At 42.3% G+C, this 23,910-nt stretch overlaps 1 protein-coding gene across 3 annotated transcripts in view; it reads left to right on the top strand.

Moving 5' to 3' along the window:
* Positions 1-23,910, top strand: part of robo1 (roundabout, axon guidance receptor, homolog 1 (Drosophila)) — a 195,432-nt gene that overhangs the window by 134,327 nt on the left and 37,195 nt on the right. For all 3 annotated transcript variants that reach the window (XM_039597947.1, XM_039597946.1, XM_031759446.2), the window contains exon 3: positions 19,585-19,742. In XM_039597947.1, coding sequence (XP_039453881.1) covers positions 19,585-19,742 — 158 coding nt within the window. The remainder of the gene's footprint in view (positions 1-19,584; positions 19,743-23,910) is intronic.

Raw genomic sequence — 23,910 nt, 5'->3', positions numbered from 1 at the left:
AGTGGCATTTACACAGACACTGACGCACACATTTGCACACACTGAACACAAAAGAACATGCATCTTACTGGCTCTTGCGTTTTTTTTTCCTGCCTTAATGGATCCAATTACTCTTTCAAAGACTGCCAACACTGTACCTTATGGTGAACCAATTGTGATGGTAATTCAGTTATTTTTAATGGACACACTCTCAATAATGAACCTGTAGGGGAAAGATTTTCCAGACAAATTGCAGCTCACGTGGTAAAAGTCGATTATGCTAATGTGAGGTGCAGAGAGGTTGTCATGTCTCGTGAGGTAGGGGGTGTCATGTATTCCCCTGTATAATGAAGGAACCTTTCCTAAAATGCTCCCACTTTTGTTCCATAATGGGAAGGGAGGGGTTTGCTAGTAGCATTGACGTATGACACAGTGTTGTAAAATGGCATTGAAATCAACACATCTATGTGTATGTCCCCTGCTGAGGTACAGTATGGCATATTCCACCACTCTGCATCATTTATGAGTCACAGTTTGGAACCTAGATATATGGCTTTCTCCAAGGGAGTCAGAAGAGGACAGCACACCAGATGGCTCTGAGAATTCGGTCCAGAGTGTTAACATAAACTGATATTACTTTTGGTCTATTCACTCTGATCCAGTATCATCTTTCTGTGATGCCCAACAGGCGTGCGTTCTTGGCTTTCCTCCTGATCAGCCATTGAGTTACCTCGTCTCCTCTCACAAGTTCCCGATCTCTGACACTTAGCAGACAGGAGCCTGGGATGGGGACCACCGGACACAGAGGAGGTCACTGTATCCTGTTTCACCAGAGAGGATGAATAGATCTGGGGCAACCAAACACACACACTGCCCCCAGACTGCCTAGGGCACCGTGGTCTGGAGAAAAAGGGAAGGCGAGTACAAAAGAATGACTGAAGTGCATTCCTGAAAGGAGGAGAGATGGGATTGAATGACAGGGGAGGACAAGGGGCCACTGGTGACACTGGCAGCCAGTAGGATTGAGTTTTCCTTCCGAAAAGCAGGCTCAGAAAAAACAATGACTTTGGCATTTGTCTGGAAGGGAGAAACAGAAACTGGGATCTTGTGGTGTGGAGAGCTTAGGGTTCACTGGAATGCCTTTAATGTAACCCTGCCAGGGCTCTCATCGGATACTTCATGGCTGTCCTTATAGAATGTAACATGAATCAATCTTTATCACTGCAATACTTAAAGTACACTCAGCAACTCTGAGGGTTTTCTCTTGTAGTTCAACACACTGTGAATAGAAAGTTTATGGTGAATAACAGTGAGGTTTTTGTGCCAAGATGAACTGCCCTCCAGCTCTATCCTACATTAGATAAGGATCGGCATTCCTCCACTTTACAGATGTAGGTCATGTAGCCACAGCAGTGCAAGCAGCATTTGAGGCTTGCTTCATTTGTTTTATGACCCATCACTGTTTATTGTGGATTACCTGCCCTTCTACCTCTGAGATGAAATCGAGTACATCGCGCCTCTTTTTCTTCCGCTTTATGGCTGAGATAAAACCACATCATTGTGTTTGGGAAATGCATACATAATTTACTAAAACAAATTTACAATCGAGAATATTCTGTGTTTGCTATTAGAAGTGTGGTGGTGGGGACATTAAATTTTAGTTAATGTTCCTCGAGACGTCAATTGAACAGACTAAATGAGCATGACTGAGAGCACCACGGTGTGCATGTGAGATTTTGCCTTATGCACAAAAAACTTATTGCAATTGAGGCAGCTGTTCCACGTACCAACTTAAGTTTAACCATACTTTCAAAGGTTTAGTGATCTTGTTGCTGCTAAAAGCTGGATCTCTCTCTTTCTCTGTCTCCCTGACAGACTTTTGTCATTTTTTTCATGTGATTCATCAATCTCACAAGGACTGACCTGCTGAGATTGTTGGTGTGAAATCTCTGGAAAAGTTAACATTGTGTTCATTTACACAACAGATTGTTGAACAGGAGTGCATGCCTTAAAAGAGGCTAACTTTTCAAGAATGTATTATAAACATGTTCACAGGGAGTCAATACTGCTTGACACATAATATTGTATTTCCACCTTTTGATAATTTATTTTCTAATATCAAGTCAGGTTGTCACAATACTAGAATTTCAATCTCGATACTGATACCCAAGAAAATATTCAGTACAATTTTCATTACCATGTGGGACAAAAATGACCCAAAAAAATCAAGAACCATTTTTTATAACATCTATGACATCTTTTTTTTAAAGTCGACTGATTTAGCGCAAAATAAATAAATAAACAAAAATCATCTTGGTGCCAAAAACAAAAACAGTATTTTTAACCTGTCTGAAGCAGTGCTGTGCTTCTGGTAACTTGGCTCCACATTTTCGTTGCTGTCCTCTTGCTGGTAGACTTTTCTCAGCTCATGTGGGATTTAAGAGAAACATAATAGTTTTTGGGCACAATAATTGTGTTATCCTCGTAAATGAACACTGTCTATTATAACATTACAGACAGCAGGATTGATGGCGCTTGGTGTCTAGCCCTCACATTAACATTACCATTTTATTATTAGCCATAGCTGCTAGGCACTACCTTAATGATAACTTAACAGACAGCTAATGTGGCTATTGGATGAAGGTACTTTCGTCTGCTCCCATATTTCCACTGCGGCTGCCACAGCCGGTGGATATATAATCATGTAATTAGCTTGTACGTTGCCAGAGCACTGAAACACACGGCATGAACATAGTAGAAGCAGAGAAGTCTGCTTGCTTCATGTAAATCTTACTGTTGATAAAGATTAGTAAATGCACCAAATTCAAATCATAATGCACACACTAAAGATGTGTTACAGCATAATGCCCGAGAGAAATCAAGAAAACGATCCACGGAACTTACAGAAGTCTAAATGTCTCTCATGGCGGAAGCTGATAGAAATATCCTCCCAGGCAGCTTTTGGCAGACACAGGTCAGCAAGTCAATAGTGGCCAACAGCTCAGCCAGGGGCCACCACACCCTGCAGATACCAGTAGAATCCAGTATCACACTTCCACTAGTTATTACAGCTTCTTTGTTGGTGGTAGTCTGTGAATAGGGCCAGATTGTATTTCCCCAGTGTCCATACTGCTATGGGACAGGAAGAGGCTAAACAGAGCCAATTAGCTTTGATTTCTGGTCAATTAGTTGCTTTTTTCTTCTACATAAGAGTGTATATTATCCTTGGGGAAAGGATGGCTGTCTGGGACTCAGTAGAAGTCTGTGGAGCTCTTGTTGACTGTCCAAAACAAGTGGTCAAACACACTCAGATGAGTAAACAAACAGCAACATGAGATGTAGAACAAAGGCAAGTTGAATTCTTCAGATGAGTTGTTTTTTGTATTTCCATGAAAGCTCATTCCTGAAATGAAATGACAAATGTAGCTGAATGTAGTTTTAAGATTGCTTCTTGGTACGGAGATATTTTTGGCACATTGTGATGTGCACTAAGACATGGTTGACATGGGAGGAGGGAACGGTCGGGCTTTGCTGAAAAGGAAATTGAAAAGAAACTGAATACCAGGAGTCAGATTTCATGAAATAATAGCTGTGACAGAAATGGGAAAAGGCAAGGAAGCAGAGAAACCAAGAATGATTTTTCTTCTTGGCTCACAGAAAAAGAGAAAGACGAGGACAAATATATCAGGGCCATAATAAATGTACCATTGTGTAGGCAGTTTAACTCGCATACAGTGCAGTTGGAAGCAAATATTGCTTCTGTCAAACTATTATTGGGAGCTGGAGTTGGCCTTTCAGAGTGGAAATCTTGGACTTGGATTTCTTTGACTACAGTGAAGCACACTGCTGGACTCTCCCTCAGGTCACTTTCATGGATCTTCTACAGGGACTTTTCTCCCTCTCTGTGTGTGTGTGCCAAGTGAGAGATCAAACAAAGCAATGCATATTGGATCAGGTCCATGTGCACGTGGCCTTTTATAGTGACCTGCCAAGGATTCTGCGCCAAAAAAAGGGACTAACTACAAGCCAGTGCTGCTATCTTCTGCTGGGCCTTCAGGCCACAGTTCAAAGGCCTGCTGGCTGGAGCTGTCGGCTCTGTTGGCTTCTTACAGCAAACACACACACACGGACAGTACACAAGCACAAGTGGTCAAGCTCACATTGTAGGATACATAAACACATCAACACAGAGAGTGCTCTCTTGCATGCTCATGCATGGACTGGAGTGGGGAGGTGTCCATTTTGACTTTAATTGTGTTTTTCTATGCATTAGCCCAGGGCTCATTATGGCCTCATACGGGGCGTGGGTGGATGAGGATACATGCATGAAGCAGTGACAGAGGGCTTTTAGTGGACAGATGAGAAGGTGGAGGGCCTCTTCAGGTTGGGCAGTGCTCTTCTATCTCATGTGGAGTGGCCATGGATTGCTCTTACTACACCATTCAAGTTGATCACTGCCAGTCCTTACTCCAGCCATTCTAAACAATGGCTTTTGTTAGTGGTGGTAACTCTTTCAAGGACATAATTTGGAGTACATTAGTGGTGCACACAGCTGCGTTTTCACAGCGGTGTTAAAGTTACACGTGTGGTATATGTAATGCAGTATGTGTGCTTGCATATCCATGTGGCATCTGTAGTGAAACAATGGAAGAATCGGACTGTGTAGCCAGTTGAAATGGATGTCCTGGCTCATCTATTCCTACAAGTTGTGGTTTTTTTTATTATTATTGTTATTATATAAAAGTAATGTATTTTGGATCAGGAAGTTAAGTTTTCATAGACTGTATCTGTATAATCTTCATTACTGTCCAACATACTCAACATCTGGCCCCGTAATCGTTTTTTATTAAATGAGGGAGCAATTAGTGAAAATCCGGAAACATAAATGCATAACAAACACACATAATAAACATTTCCTTAGCAACCCTGACTCCAGTCCAAAATGTGTAACTGGAAATGAGCCAAGAAAATATCCACTCATTTCAGTGTAAAGTTCAAGCTGGTGTCAAAATGCAAACGAGCTGAAAAGAACAAATTTGAGTGGCGTCCAAATTTGGATTAAAAAAATAACCCCTCCCCTCACCCCACTGATTTTGCACAAAACACCCAGCACCAGCCACTGAGAACAAATAATGTTTTGTCTAAATATGAGTTAAAAAAAATCTAAAAATTCTGACCTTTAGCCCAAGCACTCTCTTACCCTCAAATGTTTTATGGTATTTTGAGATTTAATGGTTTTAATTAGTGATATCAGCAGCACGCTTTGATGCTGGACCATTAACGGGAAATGTGCTTCATCTTTTTATACAGAACTGTATGTATAGAAAATAGGATACGGGACAAAGAACCCCAGTGAGATCATTACTCATCACTGTGCAAAGACATACAGTATGGCCTTATCTGTCACCACCGAGGGAAGATGCTGTCATGTGACTGGTTCACTCCCCAGAGACTCCTACTGGATCATGCTTAAGCGAGCACAGTAAACCACTGTGATGTACAGTAAGAGGGTTACTTCTAGGGCCTCGTGCTCATGGTGTGTAGTTAAGGAGGTATGGTAAAATAGATGGTGACAGATGGAGGGTCAGACACTGGGATTGCAAGGACAACACTGGCTGGGTTTTTAGCCACATGATGACAGAGCTGACACTGGAACATCGTCTGGCGTGCTCGAGATGTCTCTGTTTACTAGTCGGGGTTTCCACTCACTTAACTTTGTTGTAGATCTGTCAAAGGGTGAGGTGTCCACTTTAACACCAGTCATTCACAATGCGGTGTTCTCATGTTTTCCAGACTTTGCTCCATTTTTCTTCTGTCATCGTCACTCCGCAGTTACGCTAGTCATTTCAGTATACGGGGATTGAGAGAGATGCACAAATGAGACAAAAACTGACACATATACAAAAGTTAAAAAGAGCGTCAGAGATGAAAAGCAGAGAGAACTATGCAATAAGGATGGAAGCATCTAGATAGAGGGGAAAAATATTGCCAGTAGTTCCCTCTGAATAATTCATAGGTTCTTCACGATTGAAAAACTGACTGCTTTTTATGATGTCATATTTCACAGCTAGTTTATACTCAGGATGCCAGTAAAAGCCCAGAGACTGAAGGTAGATATTGGAGATGTAGCTGTGATACTCTGATACGGTGTGTGTGTGGTATTTTCCCTCTCCAACCCAAACATACTGTAACTCTCAGTTCATCTTCCATTAATTAGTCTCTACCCGATGTGTGTATTTACACTGTCTCTGTTTTGATACCTGAACCTTTGCAAATTAACTGTGCAATAAAAATTTGAGTGAGCCGACCTTGGTGTTCAGAGATCCTAGTGTTTTTGACTTTTTGTGTATGCTCCGTGTGAACGCGTTCTCTCATGTCTCAATAGCTGGTCAACCAAACAGTTCAACATCCCTAAAAGCTCCAGTTGACTTGTCTCAAAGCCATTTCTCATGACAAAGAATGCGCACTGAAACCACAGAGTGATTTGTGTGATAAAAGAGGGTCTTGGGTATTGAACTAGAATCCATCGCCACTTCAAAGACTCCCAGAATCCATAGAAGCGTTTGCTATTCTCTGTTGTGCAGGTGTGCTGCCTCCCACAGGCTCTGAAAGCCACGGCGCTCTACAGAGATGCTATCTCTCCCAGATACAGACAGCATGGTGGGGACTCAAACAATAGAAGGCATGTGGTCTCTGGTACTGCAGGAGGGTTGTGTGTTTGCAATCACTTCAAAAATTGCAGGCAGATCCAGTTGTTTGCAAGGGAATGTAATGTTTTGTTTTTAGCTAAGTTAAAATATGTGCAGTGTTTAGCTGAGTTTTTCTCCCAGCATAATGTGACCCAGGTTTGCTTGTTTCATCCCACATTTCAAAAAGATGCAAATTACAGGGAAGGAAGACTCCCAATTTGCTTTTGCAGCTCTGGCTGTGCTGTGTCAGGATCAAACTGCACAGTATTTTGTGCTGTTGAACACCAGCTGTGTAATATCATCTTTCTCATCGTGTTTTTTGTAGTTGATCTGAAACTAGTTGCTAGGGGGCCATACTTCTTTTGAGTCAGCGTGTTTCAAAGGAAGCTCCAATTGGCCACTGTCATAAAACGTCACATGCTAACTTTTCTTGTTGGGACAGAATCCTAATGTCACCCAGATGCTGCTTGTTGTAGCAACGTAACACCAATGTACCAAGATAAAATAAGTAACCATCAACCTTTGTCAGGCTGATATTGTATTGTCCAATTCCAGTGTTGCATATTGCATTTAAGCTGCACTATGCCAAAATCCCTGTGCTCAAGCAAAATAGTGAAGGAATGTTTTATTGATGTCACCCTTATGGCTTCTGCCTCCCGGCAGGTCTAACCCACATAATATGAACTCCTCTGAATTATTTTGCTTTTCTCCACAACAAACTGCCTTCATCTGGCGCTCCAGAGGGCAACAAGCCCTGTCACATCCTGGCCCCGATTTTTTTTTTTTTTTTTTTTTTTTTTTTTTGAGCACAATGTAGCTTTTTGGCAGTACGGTCTCTTATCAAAGGTTTGTTGGCATTTTTTGTGCCTGGTAAAACCTAAACATGGGTTTATTCTGTGATTACCTCCACGGGGAGGCGGTGGCAGTATTTTGTGAGGCATGTTAGATGTTAGGTCTTATCTCAGGAAAGCTGGTAGGAACGGAGGTAGTTTATCTGCTCGCTGAGTCTTTACCTCTGCAAATGAGATTTTTAGTTTGTTGGAGAGATACTGAGGGAGCGGATGATGGTTGTGGGGGCTTCTTGTCTTGCTTGTTGATTTCACAATCACACGCTCTGTATTGCCAAGGGACAGTTTCAGAGTTTTCGTGTTTGCTTGTTTTACACCGCAGCTCCACTGCTCTATTAGTACACTGAAGCAGTTGGGTCAGCAAGTGCTAATGAGTTGTATCACTGACCACGCAACCTGGCAGCTTTGAACACAACGCTGTGTGTGTACACATGGCTTCTGACCTCAAATGCGCTCCTCATCTAGCAGCCGGCAATACACAGCATGCCACCATGCTGAATGTCCTTTAGTTATATTTCACCTATAGCTGAGTGTTTATTCCTCTCTTAAATAATCCAGACTGCCAAGATTTAAATGGTGTTCACACGAACTCTTATTTCACCAGTTCTTGCCTCTCACAGACTCATTTGTACAACACACCCCAGTTGGTGCTTTAGCTGTCCAGCTCATGCATCTTTGCTTCTCCCTTTTGGCAGAAAATTCAAACATCTGCCACCCCCACCCCCCACCCCCCCAAACACTCCTCTGCCTTTCTGCCTTCCATTCCCTTATCCTTCTTATCGGCCGACCAGTTCTTTCTCCTTCATTTCTTAAATTTCCTTTCCTCTTGCTCATTGCCCCTCCTCTGCACCAGATGGGCTCCTCTCTTGCTTTCAGGATAATTTGTCTATGATGCATGGGGGCTTTGGGCTGACCACATGCCTTTGGATGTTGGGAATGGCATCCGTGTTGAGTAGGATTTTTTTTTTTTTTTTTTTTTAATGAAGAGGTGAAAGAGAGGTTGCTGCTTCTGTTGTCTGTCAGCAAAATAGTTCAGAAGATGAGGAAAGAGAAGACAGGCTTTCAGTGTTTCAAATTAAAGGCATAAATGAAATACTGTTAAATGATTAATAAAGACAGAAAATCAAAGAAACAATTTAGAAAACAAAAGGAAAATGACAAAAACAACAACAGAAAGTTAGAACCAGCAGGATAAGCTGCCCTTATTAAAAGACAATTGAAACATCCCTGATCTTTAATAAGTCCATTACATTGTACAGTTGATGGGTTTTATACCATCCTTGTCACGGCTTTTCTTCCTCCCAAAAGGAATAACTGCCAGAGGAAATTTCTTTAGTGTGATTAGATGTTCATAGATGAATTTTTCACATGTCAGTGTTTTGAAGACTCATCTCCAACTGTATTGCAAAGAAAGCCTGCAGGGAATGGGGCTGAAAAGATATGAGACCAGTATTTAGTATTATCCTTTGCTGTCACCCAATGAGGCCAGGATATGTCTATCATCTCTGAGCAATTTTCCCTCTTACATTTTCTATTTCGAGAATTTCCAATTACGAATCACTTAATAGCTTTATTGCATGTGGTTTTATAACTTTGTGTCACATCATGTAGGTGTCACAATTTTACAGGACAAATGTAAACATGATGTTAAACCATGTGATTTTAATAGGCACTTATTGTTTTCTTTAATCAGATATATTTTTCTTGAAAATTATATTTAGGAAAAAGTCAAACAAATCTTCTTTGTGAAAAATGAGGTTTATGCATTGTCTGTGATAAAAAGATGAAGATGACTAACTCTGAATGACCTCAGTTAAAATATAATTAACAAAATCAAACTCCCCACATAAAATTTGTTTAGGCAGAAAACACTGCGACACTCAGCTTTGTTCTCGGTACCAAGCTTGAAAATTCAGTCTATGCAACAGGCATGCATTGCCACAGAGGTGGAAAAGATTCTGCTCCCACCTCTATAAATCTACTATAAGGCTACTGCGCCAACTCTGTGAGTGCAGTAGCTTTAAATTTCCACTTCTACGGGGCTTGGCTTTGTACCCTGGGGAGACTATCATAAATCAGCTCAGTAGGATGTTTCAGGCATGTTAACAGTAGCAAAGTATCCCATAAAACAAAGGAGAAAAACTATGACAAAACATTTCTTTTGTCTGTGCGCTCAATCCTGTGAAAATTGAAATATGGAAAATGGGGGACTTAACATCAGTCTTGAAACCTTACACATTGTCAATTTCACAGAGATCAGGTTAATTTCTGGCACATTTACAAAACCTTCTCTTTGGTATCAGCAAAGCTTGATATTGCATGTTGGACAAGTTGACAAGCGTAGTGAAAAGCTATAGCACCAAAGTATCTGGCAGCGATCACATAGGAGTACGCACTTGGTAGGCAAGTGCTAAAGATGAAATTTCAACTCTATATTTCTGTTTGGCACACCGTATCCGACAGCATTCCCTCATTCCATTCCTTTCGGCAACACTTCCCACTGTAACAGATCTCCTCTTAGATATGATGTGGACATCTTTTCATCTTCTCAGGGTCCATCTGGGAAAGTTTAGGGTCCATGTGGAAACCATTGAAATGGGGACGGCAACTGATCAGAGAAAGATGTGCCCCTCTGGAGCTGCAGCACATGTTTGGATACCAGTACCCTCATTTGCTTTGTCTCACCCTCTTTAACATTCCTGTGCCCTATATCTCTATCCCCTTACCCCCACTTCCCGACTTTTACTTAACCTCTACAACCTCTTCCTGTCTTTGTCGCTCTTCCTTCTTCCTTTCCTCTTTCCCCATCTCCTCTGTGCCTGGTAAAGTGATTGGTGAGGGATCGGGATGGTGGAAATGAAAGTGGCCATGACGAAAGGCTAAGAGATCTGCTGTAACATTACATTGGACTCCCTAGTGTTTTGGGGTTTTTTTCCTTCACCATTTTCCTCAGTGCCTGACTGTTTCCCTCCACGCAGCCACGATCAAATTACTCCTCCCCAGTCACCTCTGCAACAGCAACTGATGTAATTCCAGTTTATAGTTCAGACCGACCAAGACACTGCAACAATCACTCACTCCTACTGTTTCCTAAACCTCCAACAAATTAGACTTTCATTAGAAACTAAGGGTATTAGGCTAAGATTTCCATTACACCAATTTAAGATGAAAGGCTGAATTCTAACTTTTCAGCTTTGAATTAGTGTGTTTGACATATGCTACAAAGGCACCGGTGAAGTTGTGTGTATGCTGGATCTCATTAAGCATGCATTAATAAGGCGTAGTCCAAACAGACTGGCAGCACAGTGAGTCAGGAGAACTAAAACCCAAGCAAACACACCTACCTGCACATGAGCACTCGCATAAACATACTAGATGCTTCAGTATATAAGACAATGGGAGTTTCAGCCAACGTATGGTAAGCAGGAGCTGTTTAATATTTGTGATTTCCATTAACACTCACATGAAGCTTAGCCAGAAACTCAGTCACTGTAAACATCACATCTCTCTTTTAACATCAGGATCTCATTCCCCTGACCACGGTGCTGTTTGCACAGCACTGCTATAGAATACCTCTGCATCCGTGTCCATTACTCTCTGCTGTTATAGTTGATATAGCTTTGTTTTGGGAAGATGGGCAAGAGATTGGAATGAGTATGATTATCTGGTTGTGAGAGCTCAGGATAATAGAGAAGTGAAAAGATTTGGAGCAGATGTTTGTGTTTTAAAATCTCTGACAGGGCCTCACAAAGGGTCAGATGGCACTCTACGGGAAAGCATGCTGTGTTTATGGATGTAATTTCTGTGATGTGTGCTAGCTGCAGTGGACAGCCTGATCTTACAGTACCTCTTTGAGCCCAGGATCATGAGTTTTCCACCCTGTGCAAATAAGCCCGTGTCATTGCACGTCACATCAAATCAGGATTATTTGTGATGACTATGCTGTCCTGATTGGTAGTAATTAGTTTATGCGTAACTGTATTTTCCCTCTCGTTTTGACACACACGGCACACAGATGAACACGTAAACAAATGCACATGTAAAAACAGACAAGCACACGGATCTCTGTTCTGCAGCAGGAAGGAAAACAAGTTGCCTCACATCCCCTTTCTCACCACTCATGGCTGGTCTTGGTCCTACACAGCTTCTTTGTCATCACAGAAATGAGGAGGGGTCAGATCTGGAGGAGGAGAGGCTGAGGAGGTCCTGCTCCTTGGGGGATGGGGCTCCAAGTGCCAGGAATGTTAATTGGGAAGATTGTTTTAATAAGGTTCTCATCTTTGCAGATGCTGGGAGAAGGTTAGCTGCTGGGGCCACACAGACAGGAGGGCAGCTCACAGCGCGATATTGTCAGAAAACATAACTGACACAATGTGAACTAAGCCGTGTTAGACACATAGTGGGATTTAGGCACTTGTGGATAGAGATATTCCATGGCTCTTGGCATGTTTACGCCTGCTTTTCTCGAAGTAAAGGGATTTACTATAATGAGCATTCTATGGTGACAAATGTGTGATCTGCATATCCTCACCAGTTGTGTGTTGTGTAAAATCCTATTACACTGTGAAGACTCAGACTAGCACAGTCTAGCTTGAGCACAGGGTGAGAAGAAAGAACAGCAGCGAGTGAAACTATAAACGCAAAGAGAGAGAGAGAGAGAGAGAAAAGAGTTTATAAAGGATCAGTTCACCCAAGCAGCAAAATAACACATTTTCTCACTTACATCAAGTAGTATCTCATTGTGCATATATCTGGTTTGAGCTTTTGAGATCCATCTTTGAGATTTCTGCCTCTACCCATGAGTACAAAGTAACCGAATTTTGTTTTTTGGTGCTCACAGTGCTGAAGAATTACATTTAAAAAATGTAAAAGCTTAATGTCTTTTCAATGTCTTTTCCTTAATAATAAATAATAATAAATCTAGAGAATTCTTTTAGGTTCTACATTCTGCAGCTTTTATAGAAAGCATTTAGAAGCCACAGTAAGACTTCAATTCAGAGAAATGACAAGCAGGGCTGCAATATGTCACTGTTGTGTTTGAGAGGGAGAAAGAGCCAAAGAATGAGCGAGCACACAGTACAGGTGTACCTGCTTGTGTGGACGATAGTGTTACACCTGTTCTTTTTTTATCTGTGTGCAGAGAGCTACAGGCTCGGGGCTATACAGTGAGTGGTGAGAGCTAGGTTACACCAGTTCTCAGTTCCTCGTCTTCCTCTGGATGCAAAGCTCCACCTATAGACACGATTATGAATACAAAGTACAAGTTTTACTCAGATGACGTATAAGTAGAGCACAGTCCAGTGAGGGTGGACAAATCACGAACCCACTAGTTAGGTGTGCACAGAATTGCTGTAGTGGTGATTAAGTGATCTATTGTTAGAAGTGAAGGTAAATCACTGCTCATAAAGTGTATTCATTTACTTGTTTCTCCCATCGTTCTCCCTCATTATTATTTTACTGCATAGTGAAACTTCTAAACCACCATGAATGGAAAAAGCATGAATTCCGCTGGAAGCAGCATAATGCTTTGGAAAAGTGTTTGGTATTTTTTTTAAGCTTGACCAGTACTGATACTGATTTGAGTGCATTTAATACCAACAATATATGATGCAGTTTCCACAACAGGTAACAGGCTCTCCCTGAGATTCCAAACAGCCTTGAAATTACTTTCATATGTAGACAGTGAGTGATCTGTCAGCTCACAAATCCACAAGGAGCTTGTCAATGTTTTTCAGTCATTAAATTAAGATGCGATAATCCTATACAGATGTTTATTTCACAGCTTGCATTGTGGCAGTGGGTGTTCTTATCTGGACTTTATTGGATTTGTATTTTTTTTCCTTTTTCACAACATTTTTGGACCAAAAGAGTTGTTCTCGAGTTTTCTTTTCTTTTTTCTCTGACATTCCTGGCTTTGCTGCCCCGGCACTCGAAACACTCTTTATTTTAGTCCAACTCCTGCTCACCCAGCACTCCAATCAAACAGGCACTGTTTATTGAACTATGAGGTGCCAAGTCACTCACTCACTCAGTCACTCACATAAACCTGCTTCCCTGCTGCCCTCTGTGCCTTTTGCCATGTTCGCCAAACGCCATCTCGCTCTCCAAGCCTGACGAGAAGACTTATGACCATTTAAACAAACACAGGCACTCAATGGCCTCTCTGTCTGTGTGGCTGTGGGGCAGAATTTCCTTTATGTGGTGCATGTGTGCGTGCCTGTGTGTGAGCACATGTTTGTGTTCTTTATGTACGGACATAATTGCTGTTGGATACTGCTGCACATGAGGCCTACATGTGCGTGTTAAAGTGTGTAGTGGGTGAGGTGCCGAGATTGAACCCTCTGCATTGGCAGCTTCGCTGGGCCAGAGCAAGCTCGGACAAGCCCTCTGGTGTGTCACCTGAGGGTTCGCAAAGCCATCTGCCCTGCCTGCCAGTGTCAGTTACTGAAATCACTTGGCCTAGTGTAATAAAAATGCCTTTATCCAACACGCACAAACACATCGGCTAGGCTGGCATATTTCCCTACATGGCTTGGTTTGTATTTATGTGTCTGTGTCACCCTCAACAAACCAGTTGTTGAGAAATCTTCCAGTAATGTTAAACCGCAGTGATTCCTCCTTTGTATCTTGATACCAAAGACAAGTAAGACAAGCTGTGAATACATGTTGAGGGCCGTGCCTGAGTTTTCTTTATTTACAAAAGGACTCCCATACTTTTTTGTTCAAGCTAGTTCTGTTTGTAGGAGTAATCGGGACATCCTGTCTCTGCTCCGTGACATGACATCACATTCTGCAGGATGATCTCATGATGTTCGGGCTGTGCAGGTGCAAACCCTAAAGGCCAGTGGGGTAATAGTCCTTCTGCTCTTGTTGACATATTTACGGGTGTGCATGCGATATCTTACGGTCAACCATGCACTTAGGCTGTCAAGCATTTTTACCGATGTGACTCTGCAGATGTGACCTCATACTGAATGTCACGGTTGTCTGGGGAGCTTTGATTGGTTTCTATGTGATTTATAAACCCAGAATTTAAATATAAATGCGAAAGCTATGAATCAATTCTTTAAAGAACAAAACATTTACAAGTGGAAAATCTGTGATGGCTTCACAATGATGTCAGCTACTTTTTTCAGCTGCCCTGTTTGTCAGTTTTTATCTTTGTATTTGGATATATGTTCATGAGTTGGAAGTTTGTATCTGCAATCATCTGTCCTAGACAGCATTATGTGCATGCTCAGTGTGGCTTGGCTGCTGTTGGACAGACGAGTAAGACTTTCTGCACGGTGGGCAAGAGGAAATAAGCTCAGAGCAGAAGAACGCCAGTCAGATCCAGAAAGAGAGGCACGTCTGCTGTGTCCAGTCTCTACTCTCTGGTGGTGGGGTCAGAGGGGAGCAAAGAAACAAGAAGGAGGCGGGAGGCAGTGATTCTCCAGAGTGCACCAGGAGTCCTGTTATATCTTCACACCCACCAGCAAAAAAACAGATTTATACAGTGCAAGCAGAGACACACAGTATGCACGCCTCTGGCAAATTATCCACCTGCAACAGCCTTTGCAGTAGAGTGCCATGGGTTAACACACCATTGCTATAAGCCTGTCTTTGATGTAAGCCGCTCAATGTGTGTGAGCCGAAAGAGAGGTAAGATAAGGGGGTCAAATGCTGAGAGGGGGGAGAGAAATTTAAAGACAAAGTTGGAGATGCATTGAGTGAGCGAATGAGAGCTGTCTGTATCGCAGGACAGAGCTGGAGGCAAGGTGAAGAGCATCAGTATGGAAGCATACAACAGAGCCACACTGTGATTAGGCCAGGTTTGTGCTTATGGCGTAAACAACACTCATGATGGGGCAGAGGATTTATGTTGAATAGTCAGTAGAAATGGACTGGAGGGGAGCTCAGCCACTCTAAGCTTTAGTTTAATGCACATAAATCTGTTATTTGACCAGAAAAGAGGAGATTTAGTGGATGTTTTCTTTCTTTACATGTAAACTATTATTTAATATTTCTATGCTTTTAAACATTTCTTATGTACATATTTTGCATGTACAAAGACTTTAACATCTCAATCACGTTGAATCATAGAGACACTTTAATAGTAAATACTCCTGCAGTGCAAAATAAAAAAAACTATGCATTTCTGCTACAGCTGAGGATTTAAGCAGTCACATTTAACCAGTAACATCTGGGGCTGCTTAGCCATTTGATATTTTTCTTGGTGTTCGCTGCGCTGCACATCCATCTCTGTCTAATATCCTCAGGTAGCATTTGATGATATTTGGCCCCTGATAGCCCGACAATGTTGCAGCTTGTGAACTTGAACTACCTTCAGGAAACCAGGACGGATAAAAAGGAAGCAGTCTTGCATTATACATTGAGCAGAGTCTCTTCTTCCTTTTGTTTCTACTTTTCTTCTTCCTCTCATTAATTCACTTTCTCCTCTCCTGTCATTCCCTCTGCTTCCGTTGTGGAGATAGCCATGTCCATTCTGTTTTGAAGAAAAAGCCAAAGCCAAAGGCGAGACCCACGCTGTGCTCTGTGTCTCTGTGGGATTGAGTGCGGGTGCCTTCTGATAAACCTTTAATTCCCTGGTGGGTCTGTTTTTTGTATCCCTCTAAAGATTTGTGAAGAGCTTGTTTTACTTGGTTTAATTTCCTCAGAACAAAGCTCATCTGATCTTCCCACCCAGACTGGTGTGTGGCATTAAGTCTTCATTTTCATTAATGTTGGAGGGCAGCACGGGAATCTCATTTTAATTTGACATTTAAACATCTGTTTTCAATTTCCTGAGGAAAAGAGTGTGTGTTTATGTGTGTGAATGAGCGCGCGTGTGTGTGTGTGTGTGTGTGTGTGTGTGTGTGTGCATTTGTGTGGGTGGACAGGGGATAGCTTGTGGGGGTGATGAACCTGTTAGTTTTCAGAACTGAGAGCAGCCATCTCAGCTGACCTTTAAAGGGGGGTTTGAATGCAAGAAATGATGGCAGCTAATTGCATTAGCTTCAACACAGCTCCAATTTGCTACTGTGGACCTGGAGACAGATTTATTATACAGTACAATATAGCCCAACAGATGTTTGCCACTACAAGCTAAGACTCTGCTTTGATGAATGATTTTTTTTTTCCTTTTTTATGCATAGTCAGCTATTTGTCTTGTAGCAAGCCATGTCAGCCAGGTGAGGTAAAACATGTTTTGTTCTTCCACTCCTGAAAAGAGGAAATGCAGGGCAGAATGCATCCCTTTACCTTGACAAAGCGTATTGATATCTGTCCAGGTCCGGATATCCACTCTGTTCCATCCCATCATCAGCATATTTGTGCAAATCCAGGACGGACAAAGAGGCGTCTTCATGCTGGGACCTGTGACTTTGGCTCATTTCCACATATTAAGCTACAAACTGAAAATCTCTCTGTACACGCATACACTCCTCTCTCTCTCTCGCTCTTGCTCTCACACCCACACACACACACACACACACACACACACACACACACACTGAGTTTGGCCCCTCTGTTAATAGCCCAGGAAATATTATCTGCAAGGGGACAGCTGCAGGCTCACTAGAGAGACAGAATGGTAGAGTAGGCTCATTATCCCAAACACAGATACAGACTGCACCGCACACACTTACAGGACAGCACGTAGTGTGAGAGCCTTGCATCACTTTTTTTTCCCCCCAGAATTCTGGGTCCCAAAACAGGAGCGAGCAGGGATATATGTGAATACAGGAAGGAGCAATACTGGATCTTTTATTTACATGAGTTGGGGGGCAGGCAAAATGATTCTGCCACAGCCCCAGCTCTGATGGGGCTTCTGGGGAAAGAGTTGGGGCTTTGTACCCCATCCAGATTTCGTTCTGTCTGTCGATCTCACAGACTGTCTGGCTGCCTCTGTCTCCCTCTTGCTCACTCCTCCTCAATCCCAGAGGATTTTGTTTTCCACTACGCAGATGTTCAGCGTTGTCTGCTGTGCTGCACTCAGCTGTGTTTATAACAAAGAGGTGTTGGTTTGGAGGTGGAGAAAGGCCGTGAGGTGGGGGAGTGAGTGCTGTTGAAGGGGGGGTCAGTGCACTGTTGGTGTAAACACTGAATGATGCCAGCTTTCCCTCGGGCCTCCAACAAGTCAATATAGCATCGTTTTTCCCTCTTTTCCTCCGAGCATATCATTCTTTATTTTCCAGAGGGACAGATGCCTGTGAATATTAGCTAAAAGAGATACAGTGAGCCCAGCAGGGAAAGTAGAGACACAGTGAGAGAAGACTGTGTGCAATTAAGGTCACAGTTAAACGTTACTGAACTCACACTCCCTGGCACTGAAAGACTGTATTTACCTCAAAGGAAAAATATGATTTCCCTCATATCTTCAATGTACATATTCTTGATCAATATCAATCACTGTCTCCAACTGATGCAGCATATTTATACCTTGGTACATTAGGTTGACTTTTACAATAATCCTCTTAAGGACAAGCTGGATTTGCTGATACAAACAGAGACAGTTTCTTCAGATGGAGCTGGTGCTCTAATGGATCGGATGTTTGGTGTTTACATTCCTGAATGACTCGATCTGCTATTAACCATACAGCATGAACTCAGCACACAGCTGCACTGCTGAGTGTGAGATGAATTAGAGTGAGAGGCTGAAAATTTAGGGAGTTACACATGTAATTGCCTTTCAACTGTATACAGCACAGTGTGAATAGATCTGTGGACCCATGCCTTCTCTTGATGGTGCAATGGCAAATAACTCACAAAATATCCAGTGAATCCTTTTGCTTTGTTTCTGATAAATGCTGCCGCATGCTTTGGAATTTAGATGCTTCTGGGGAGGCGTGGGTGTGATTAGGCAACAGGACTGTGGAAGCCATTACAGGCCATCTCCCTCTAAAACAAAGTTCCTTTTAATGGACTGAATACTCAGTGTTACAAGAAACAGAGAGCAGTATCTGGGCTTGCCAATGACCAATTAAGTGCTTAAAGGGTTTAGTCAGGAATTTGTAGGCTGTCAGTAGGTGAGGGGTCCTTCGGTGAGCCTGACTTTGATCTGTGACTGAGGTGACTTTAGAGCAAGCTAAGGAGCCTGAGACAAAAAGATGGCTAAAGTGCAACTTTTATCCTCAAAATGCAGAAAGAACAACTTGCACATAATTTTCAGGTTTTACCTACAGATAGCAATGCACACGCACACAGTGCCTTGATCTGTGCCTTCATCTTCCCTACTCGGTGTGTGGCCTGAATTTCAGGATACAGACACTGTTTTTATATATTTTATATGTATATATGCGTTGGAGCTGGAAACATGATTACTGGCTCACTGTCTACCAAAAGGAGCTTGTTGCTTTTTCATAACCTTCTCTCCTCCAGTTTATCTTTAACACTGCACATTATGAGCTCATTGATATGAAGTTTGTCTGCCCCTCAGAAAGTGGATTTGCATTGATCTACTTTGTTGCGACGTCCACTTTTTAATGATATTAATCTACTAGTCTGATTAGGCAGGGAGGCAAAGACTAATGATTTTTAGGTGCAGCCATGTATACAGAACTACTCAGTTCATATTTTAAAAGCTCCACATCTATTCGTTATCAAATTACTCTCCACCAAAAATAATTAAATGACAAAGTGGAACTCGTGTATCCAAAAACATGAAAATCCATGGCTGTGTCATCTATTTTAAAGCACTCCAGCAGGGAAAATCAAAAAGACAAGAGTGGCAGATTGGATCTACGGTAGGCTTTCAAGCATGTTAAAATAGAATGGGTGCCTGAATTCAGAATATCTAAATATGAAAGGTCAAGGAGAGATGAAGATGCAATAACAGACAGACTCTTTAGTACACACTGATCCTCTGCATGGAGTAAATCAGAAGTGAGATATGTTCAACATTTTGTCATTTGATGCAGAGCCAGTTATGCGTGTTAAGGCAACTTGACTTAAAGTGTTGGGGTTTTTTTGGTTTTTTTAAAACACCTCAGTAGCGTGCTTCTTTCGTTCTTCCTTTTTCATACCGTCCCCAGAGGGATACATTTTAGCATTTCATTAAATGTTTCTCTTTTTTGTGTGTTTTCTTGTAGTTCTACGTGACGACTTCAGACAAAATCCTGCAGATGTGATTGTGGCAGCGGGAGAGCCGGCAGTCCTGGAGTGTCAGCCTCCTCGTGGACATCCTGAACCCACCATATCATGGAAAAAAGATGGAGTGAATATTGACGACAGAGATGAGAGAATTACTGTAAGTAACTGTTATCGCTGACATGTACTGAAGCTTAGAGACTGCTTTGTATAAAAAGATGGTCTGTTTAAATCTACGAGAGAGAATGACCTAGTACTGTAGGTCAAGTCATTACCACCACCTCACCGTTTGTTGAAAGATTGATTTGTTCGGCTCATTATTCACAAATAGCAATTCCCAAACCCAAAATACCCAATCTTGATGCCTTCTACACTTAATAACTGAGGTATGGAATTAGTCTTGCTCCATTAGCCAGCAGCATTGCATTGATTAGGGATGGCCTGCTGGTGAAATCAACCAGGAGAAGTGTAGATCAGGAGGAAGAAATGAGCTGACTGGAATCGAAGAAAGTTGCACTCAGCAGCAGCAGGAATGACTGCAGAATCAAAACAACTATCTGCATTTACAACCAAACCACCAGTTATTCAGTTTAATTAAAATAGCACCCAGGCCAGCACAACAGTATCAGTCAGCTCTACATGCTTGCTTACTGAAGATGTTTCCTGATTATCCCTAGCTTAAACACTCTGTAGCAAAAGTGTGTGTCTGTAGTAATTCTTCTTGAGCAGGAGATTTTTACTTGGGTTTAATTATACTGCGCTCGTTAGAAGTAAGTCAAACTCAGCAGTTGGCTAACACAAGCAGGTAGTGAGTAGGCAGTAGTTAGTAGTGCGCCTGGATCACATTTTAACAGTCTGACTAGATGGATTTTAAGATTCTGGCTGCACATTGTACAATTTTTAAGCAATCAAAGAGTTTGGCCCCCCAAGTGCTGACAATGTACTGAACTTCACTGTACAGTCGTGGAAAATCTAATCTTGCCCAGATAATAAATATAAGCTACTAATAAAGATGTTCCACTCAGTGTGCCTGCAGTCTGTTGCTGAAAAACCAGCCTGGGCTACTTGTGCACAATATAATAAAACTTTCTGGGCAGGTCAGAATTGTGATTTATCGCTGCTGGCTATCTTTAGCGGAGAGCTGTTCATGACTAAACACAGTTTTGCACAGCGAGGGTGAGTTGAGGTTGGATATATTGAGCCCCAAGCTCCTTAACAGTGTAGCTGTTCTTTCTCAGTTTTTTTTTCCTAAGCTGCACATTCAGGAAATCTGGACGGTGCACAGCATAATTGAAAGAAACAAGCGCATAATCTGGTTTAAAGAGAATTAAATCATATCTGTCTCTGAGTTTAGTCAGTTGTCATTGAGGAGCACGAAAATTTCACTACGCAGTGGACTTTGTTGACTGGAGGAATCTAGTGTAGTATTTGCACATTCATATAGTGCATATCTGGCTATTGTATGCACAGCAGCTATCTTTGCCCACTGTTGCATCACAGATAGTGTTCTCTCCTAAACCGACATCAAAACTATTCATGTTGAACATTTGATCTTCTGTAAAATAAAAGGAATGTTAATCTCTGTCATCCTTTACCCTTTCAGTTTTGGTTATTATCTAATGGACTACCTCATTCTTTGAAGATAAAGCAGTCCTGTTTCATCTCAGTGTCATGCATGCCTCACATACACATTCTTCCACCCAATTATGTTTGTGCTCATTTAAGAACAACACAAATAAACTGTTCCTGTTTCTGCAATAATACTGATTTTACACCCAGAATAGTGGAAGCTATGACTTATTCTTATTATATTATGCTTAATGACTCAGAGTTCTGTCCTTGTAGCTTGGAGCAATGTTGGGCCTTCTGTGGAACTAAAAACAGTCTGGACCAGCTGGTGTTGCTCACTGTAAACTTCCTGTCAAGTACAAAACCGTACAGATTGAGTGTTCCCAAATGACCACTTTAAAAGTAGCGCCAGACGTCATGAATGGCAATCGGAATATGTGTAATCAACTGTGGTGACAGATGTTAACAGATCAAGTTGTATTAGAAATAGAAAAATCGTACGGCAAGCTTGTTTATGGTATAGTAAATTTGGTTGCAATGAATGACCATAGAGGGAGAAGCAGAGGTCTTTTTAATGTGATGAACAGCTGAGCTCGTCAAACCCCACCCTATCCAGTCTGCATTGTTATGTTGGTTTCAATCCGCTTCTCCCGCCATGCAGCATGCTTAAACGTGCAGTCTCCTTGGTGATCACTGTTGATCAGAGCAAGGTCCCAAACCACCTGCAGTGGGGATTTTCTCTCTGCACTGCACTTTATACTGGGTTTGGGATGGCTTGGATTTACTGGCTATAGCTTAAAAAGGAGGGAATGAACTCCAGAAAGGAAGAGAGAGCGCAGGGAATTCTTCTATGTGCTATCTATTTTAGCCAGCTATACGTAAACACCTACTGCACACTGTGTGCCGTGACACACATGGATCCAGCACGGCATTAAAACCACCTGCCTGATATTGTATACGTCCCTACTTTGTGTGTCATTTCACATATATTCATGACTTCATGCGAAAGGTTTCCCACAGAGCCATAAAAAGTAAGTTACCCTGCTGCTGTGCCACTAGCAGCAGCTGGCCACATCCCTCTCAACTCTGTCTAAATGGTCTTCCAGGAACAATAAGGGAGGGACAACTAAATAGAAAAAGAGAAAATGCCAGTATTTAAGCCTAGACCATTGTCTCGTTAGAGAGAGAGTCTGTCGGCAGCATCATAAATGGCCAAAATGCAGCACATTGTCCTTCTCGTTTTGTGCTGTAGTTGTGGCTAATTATCGGCCTGGAAAATGAACTGCTGTGTGAATACCAACAGAGTTGGTGCTGAATGGGGGCTTTTGCATTATCAGCATTGCCAAATGACATGAGACAAAAGGCAACAGGATAGAGCCATCTCCCTCTACTGCAGGGATAATGGTCAGATTGTTGGGGCTTTCAGCAGCCAGTGTGCTGCACTGTGTTGTGTTGAGAGGATATGCATGCAGAAAAAAGAGGACCGCTGCTGCATTCATTTACTTTAGCCAGCTCTCAGAGTCCCTGCTGCTCTGGCACTCCAAATATGCCTTCAGAGAATGGGAAACTGCCACAGACTCACAGAGGTAAGGATATGGATAGAGGGAACAGGGGCCTTAAGTGGTTCCTCATGTCAAAGCCCTGTGGAACCAACAGTACACCCCCTCTTTCTCTGCTGCATGGTCTGCCCTGACCTTGGGCCTTTGTGAGCGTCACAGTGTTTTAGCTGTTAAGCCTTTCCTCAAACAAACAGTAACATAATGATACTTCAAGCCCCTCCAGCACCACAGGGTGCCCTAAATAAGCCAGGCTTCCAAGCCTCTTCAAGTCCCTCTGCCTCCTGCTTTACCATGAATATTAATCAGGGGTGAAGGGCCGAGGAATGCCGCAGAACCAGAAGAATGTTTCTGCTGTCCAAAGTTGTCCTTCAAGAAAATTAAACTTATTGCAACTACTTTGCAAAAACAGATGAAAACACACTGTTTGAGTATGTGAAGTGCAATGAGATGCCCTAGCACCATGTGACTACATGTGTAACTGGGCTTAACACGGTGGTCATGGCTGAAGCAGATTGTTGCAATACTGTGTGTCAGGTGTTCCCTAATGAAGCTATCCATTACATGCTTGCAGGGGGTGGTCCTGGTCTTGCAGGCTGATGTGTGCATTTAAAACCTTAAGCTTTATCGGGGCACAGAGATCACCGTGCACCGTGCTATTGTCTGCATCTCTGCTGACTGGCATGGTTGTCAGCAGAGAGAAGGGCTGAGGGGCCTGTGCTGGGACCGGGACTGCTTTTCCGACTGCCTGAGAACAAAGCATCCCCTCTGGCCTGTAATCAAAGCCCTGGGAAATAACAGACATGACATTCACCTGGACAAACACACATTTTCTCCTCTGTGTGTGTGTGTGGTTGTGTATACGTGTATGCAGTTCATGTGTGCTTGAATGAACGTCCACTTGCTCTCACTTGTAGTTGTATGCACATACATTAAAAATAAATAGAAAATGCCTCAGGTGTTACCTCAGGGAGCTGTGGTTCTGCTGGATTTGAAAAGTATTCTTTAACTTGGCATACCCTGAGGAGAAACAGGCCAGCTGATAGTGGCTTAGAGTCAAGTTGAATGTGACTGCAAACAGCATAAAACAACTATAGACTAAAGTCATCCGGTTGGACTGTGTCTCCATAAGCTCAAAGCAAAAACCCAATGAAAAGCCTCTCTCCCATCAAGCCATTATATGTTTGTGAGTGCATTTTATCA

This window comes from Oreochromis aureus, linkage group 14 (assembly GCF_013358895.1).
Source record: "Oreochromis aureus strain Israel breed Guangdong linkage group 14, ZZ_aureus, whole genome shotgun sequence".
In the NCBI taxonomy this organism is placed as follows: domain Eukaryota; kingdom Metazoa; phylum Chordata; class Actinopteri; order Cichliformes; family Cichlidae; genus Oreochromis; species Oreochromis aureus.
The sequence above is the reverse complement of the archived record's forward strand: the minus strand, read 5'-3'. Positions and strand labels throughout refer to the sequence as shown.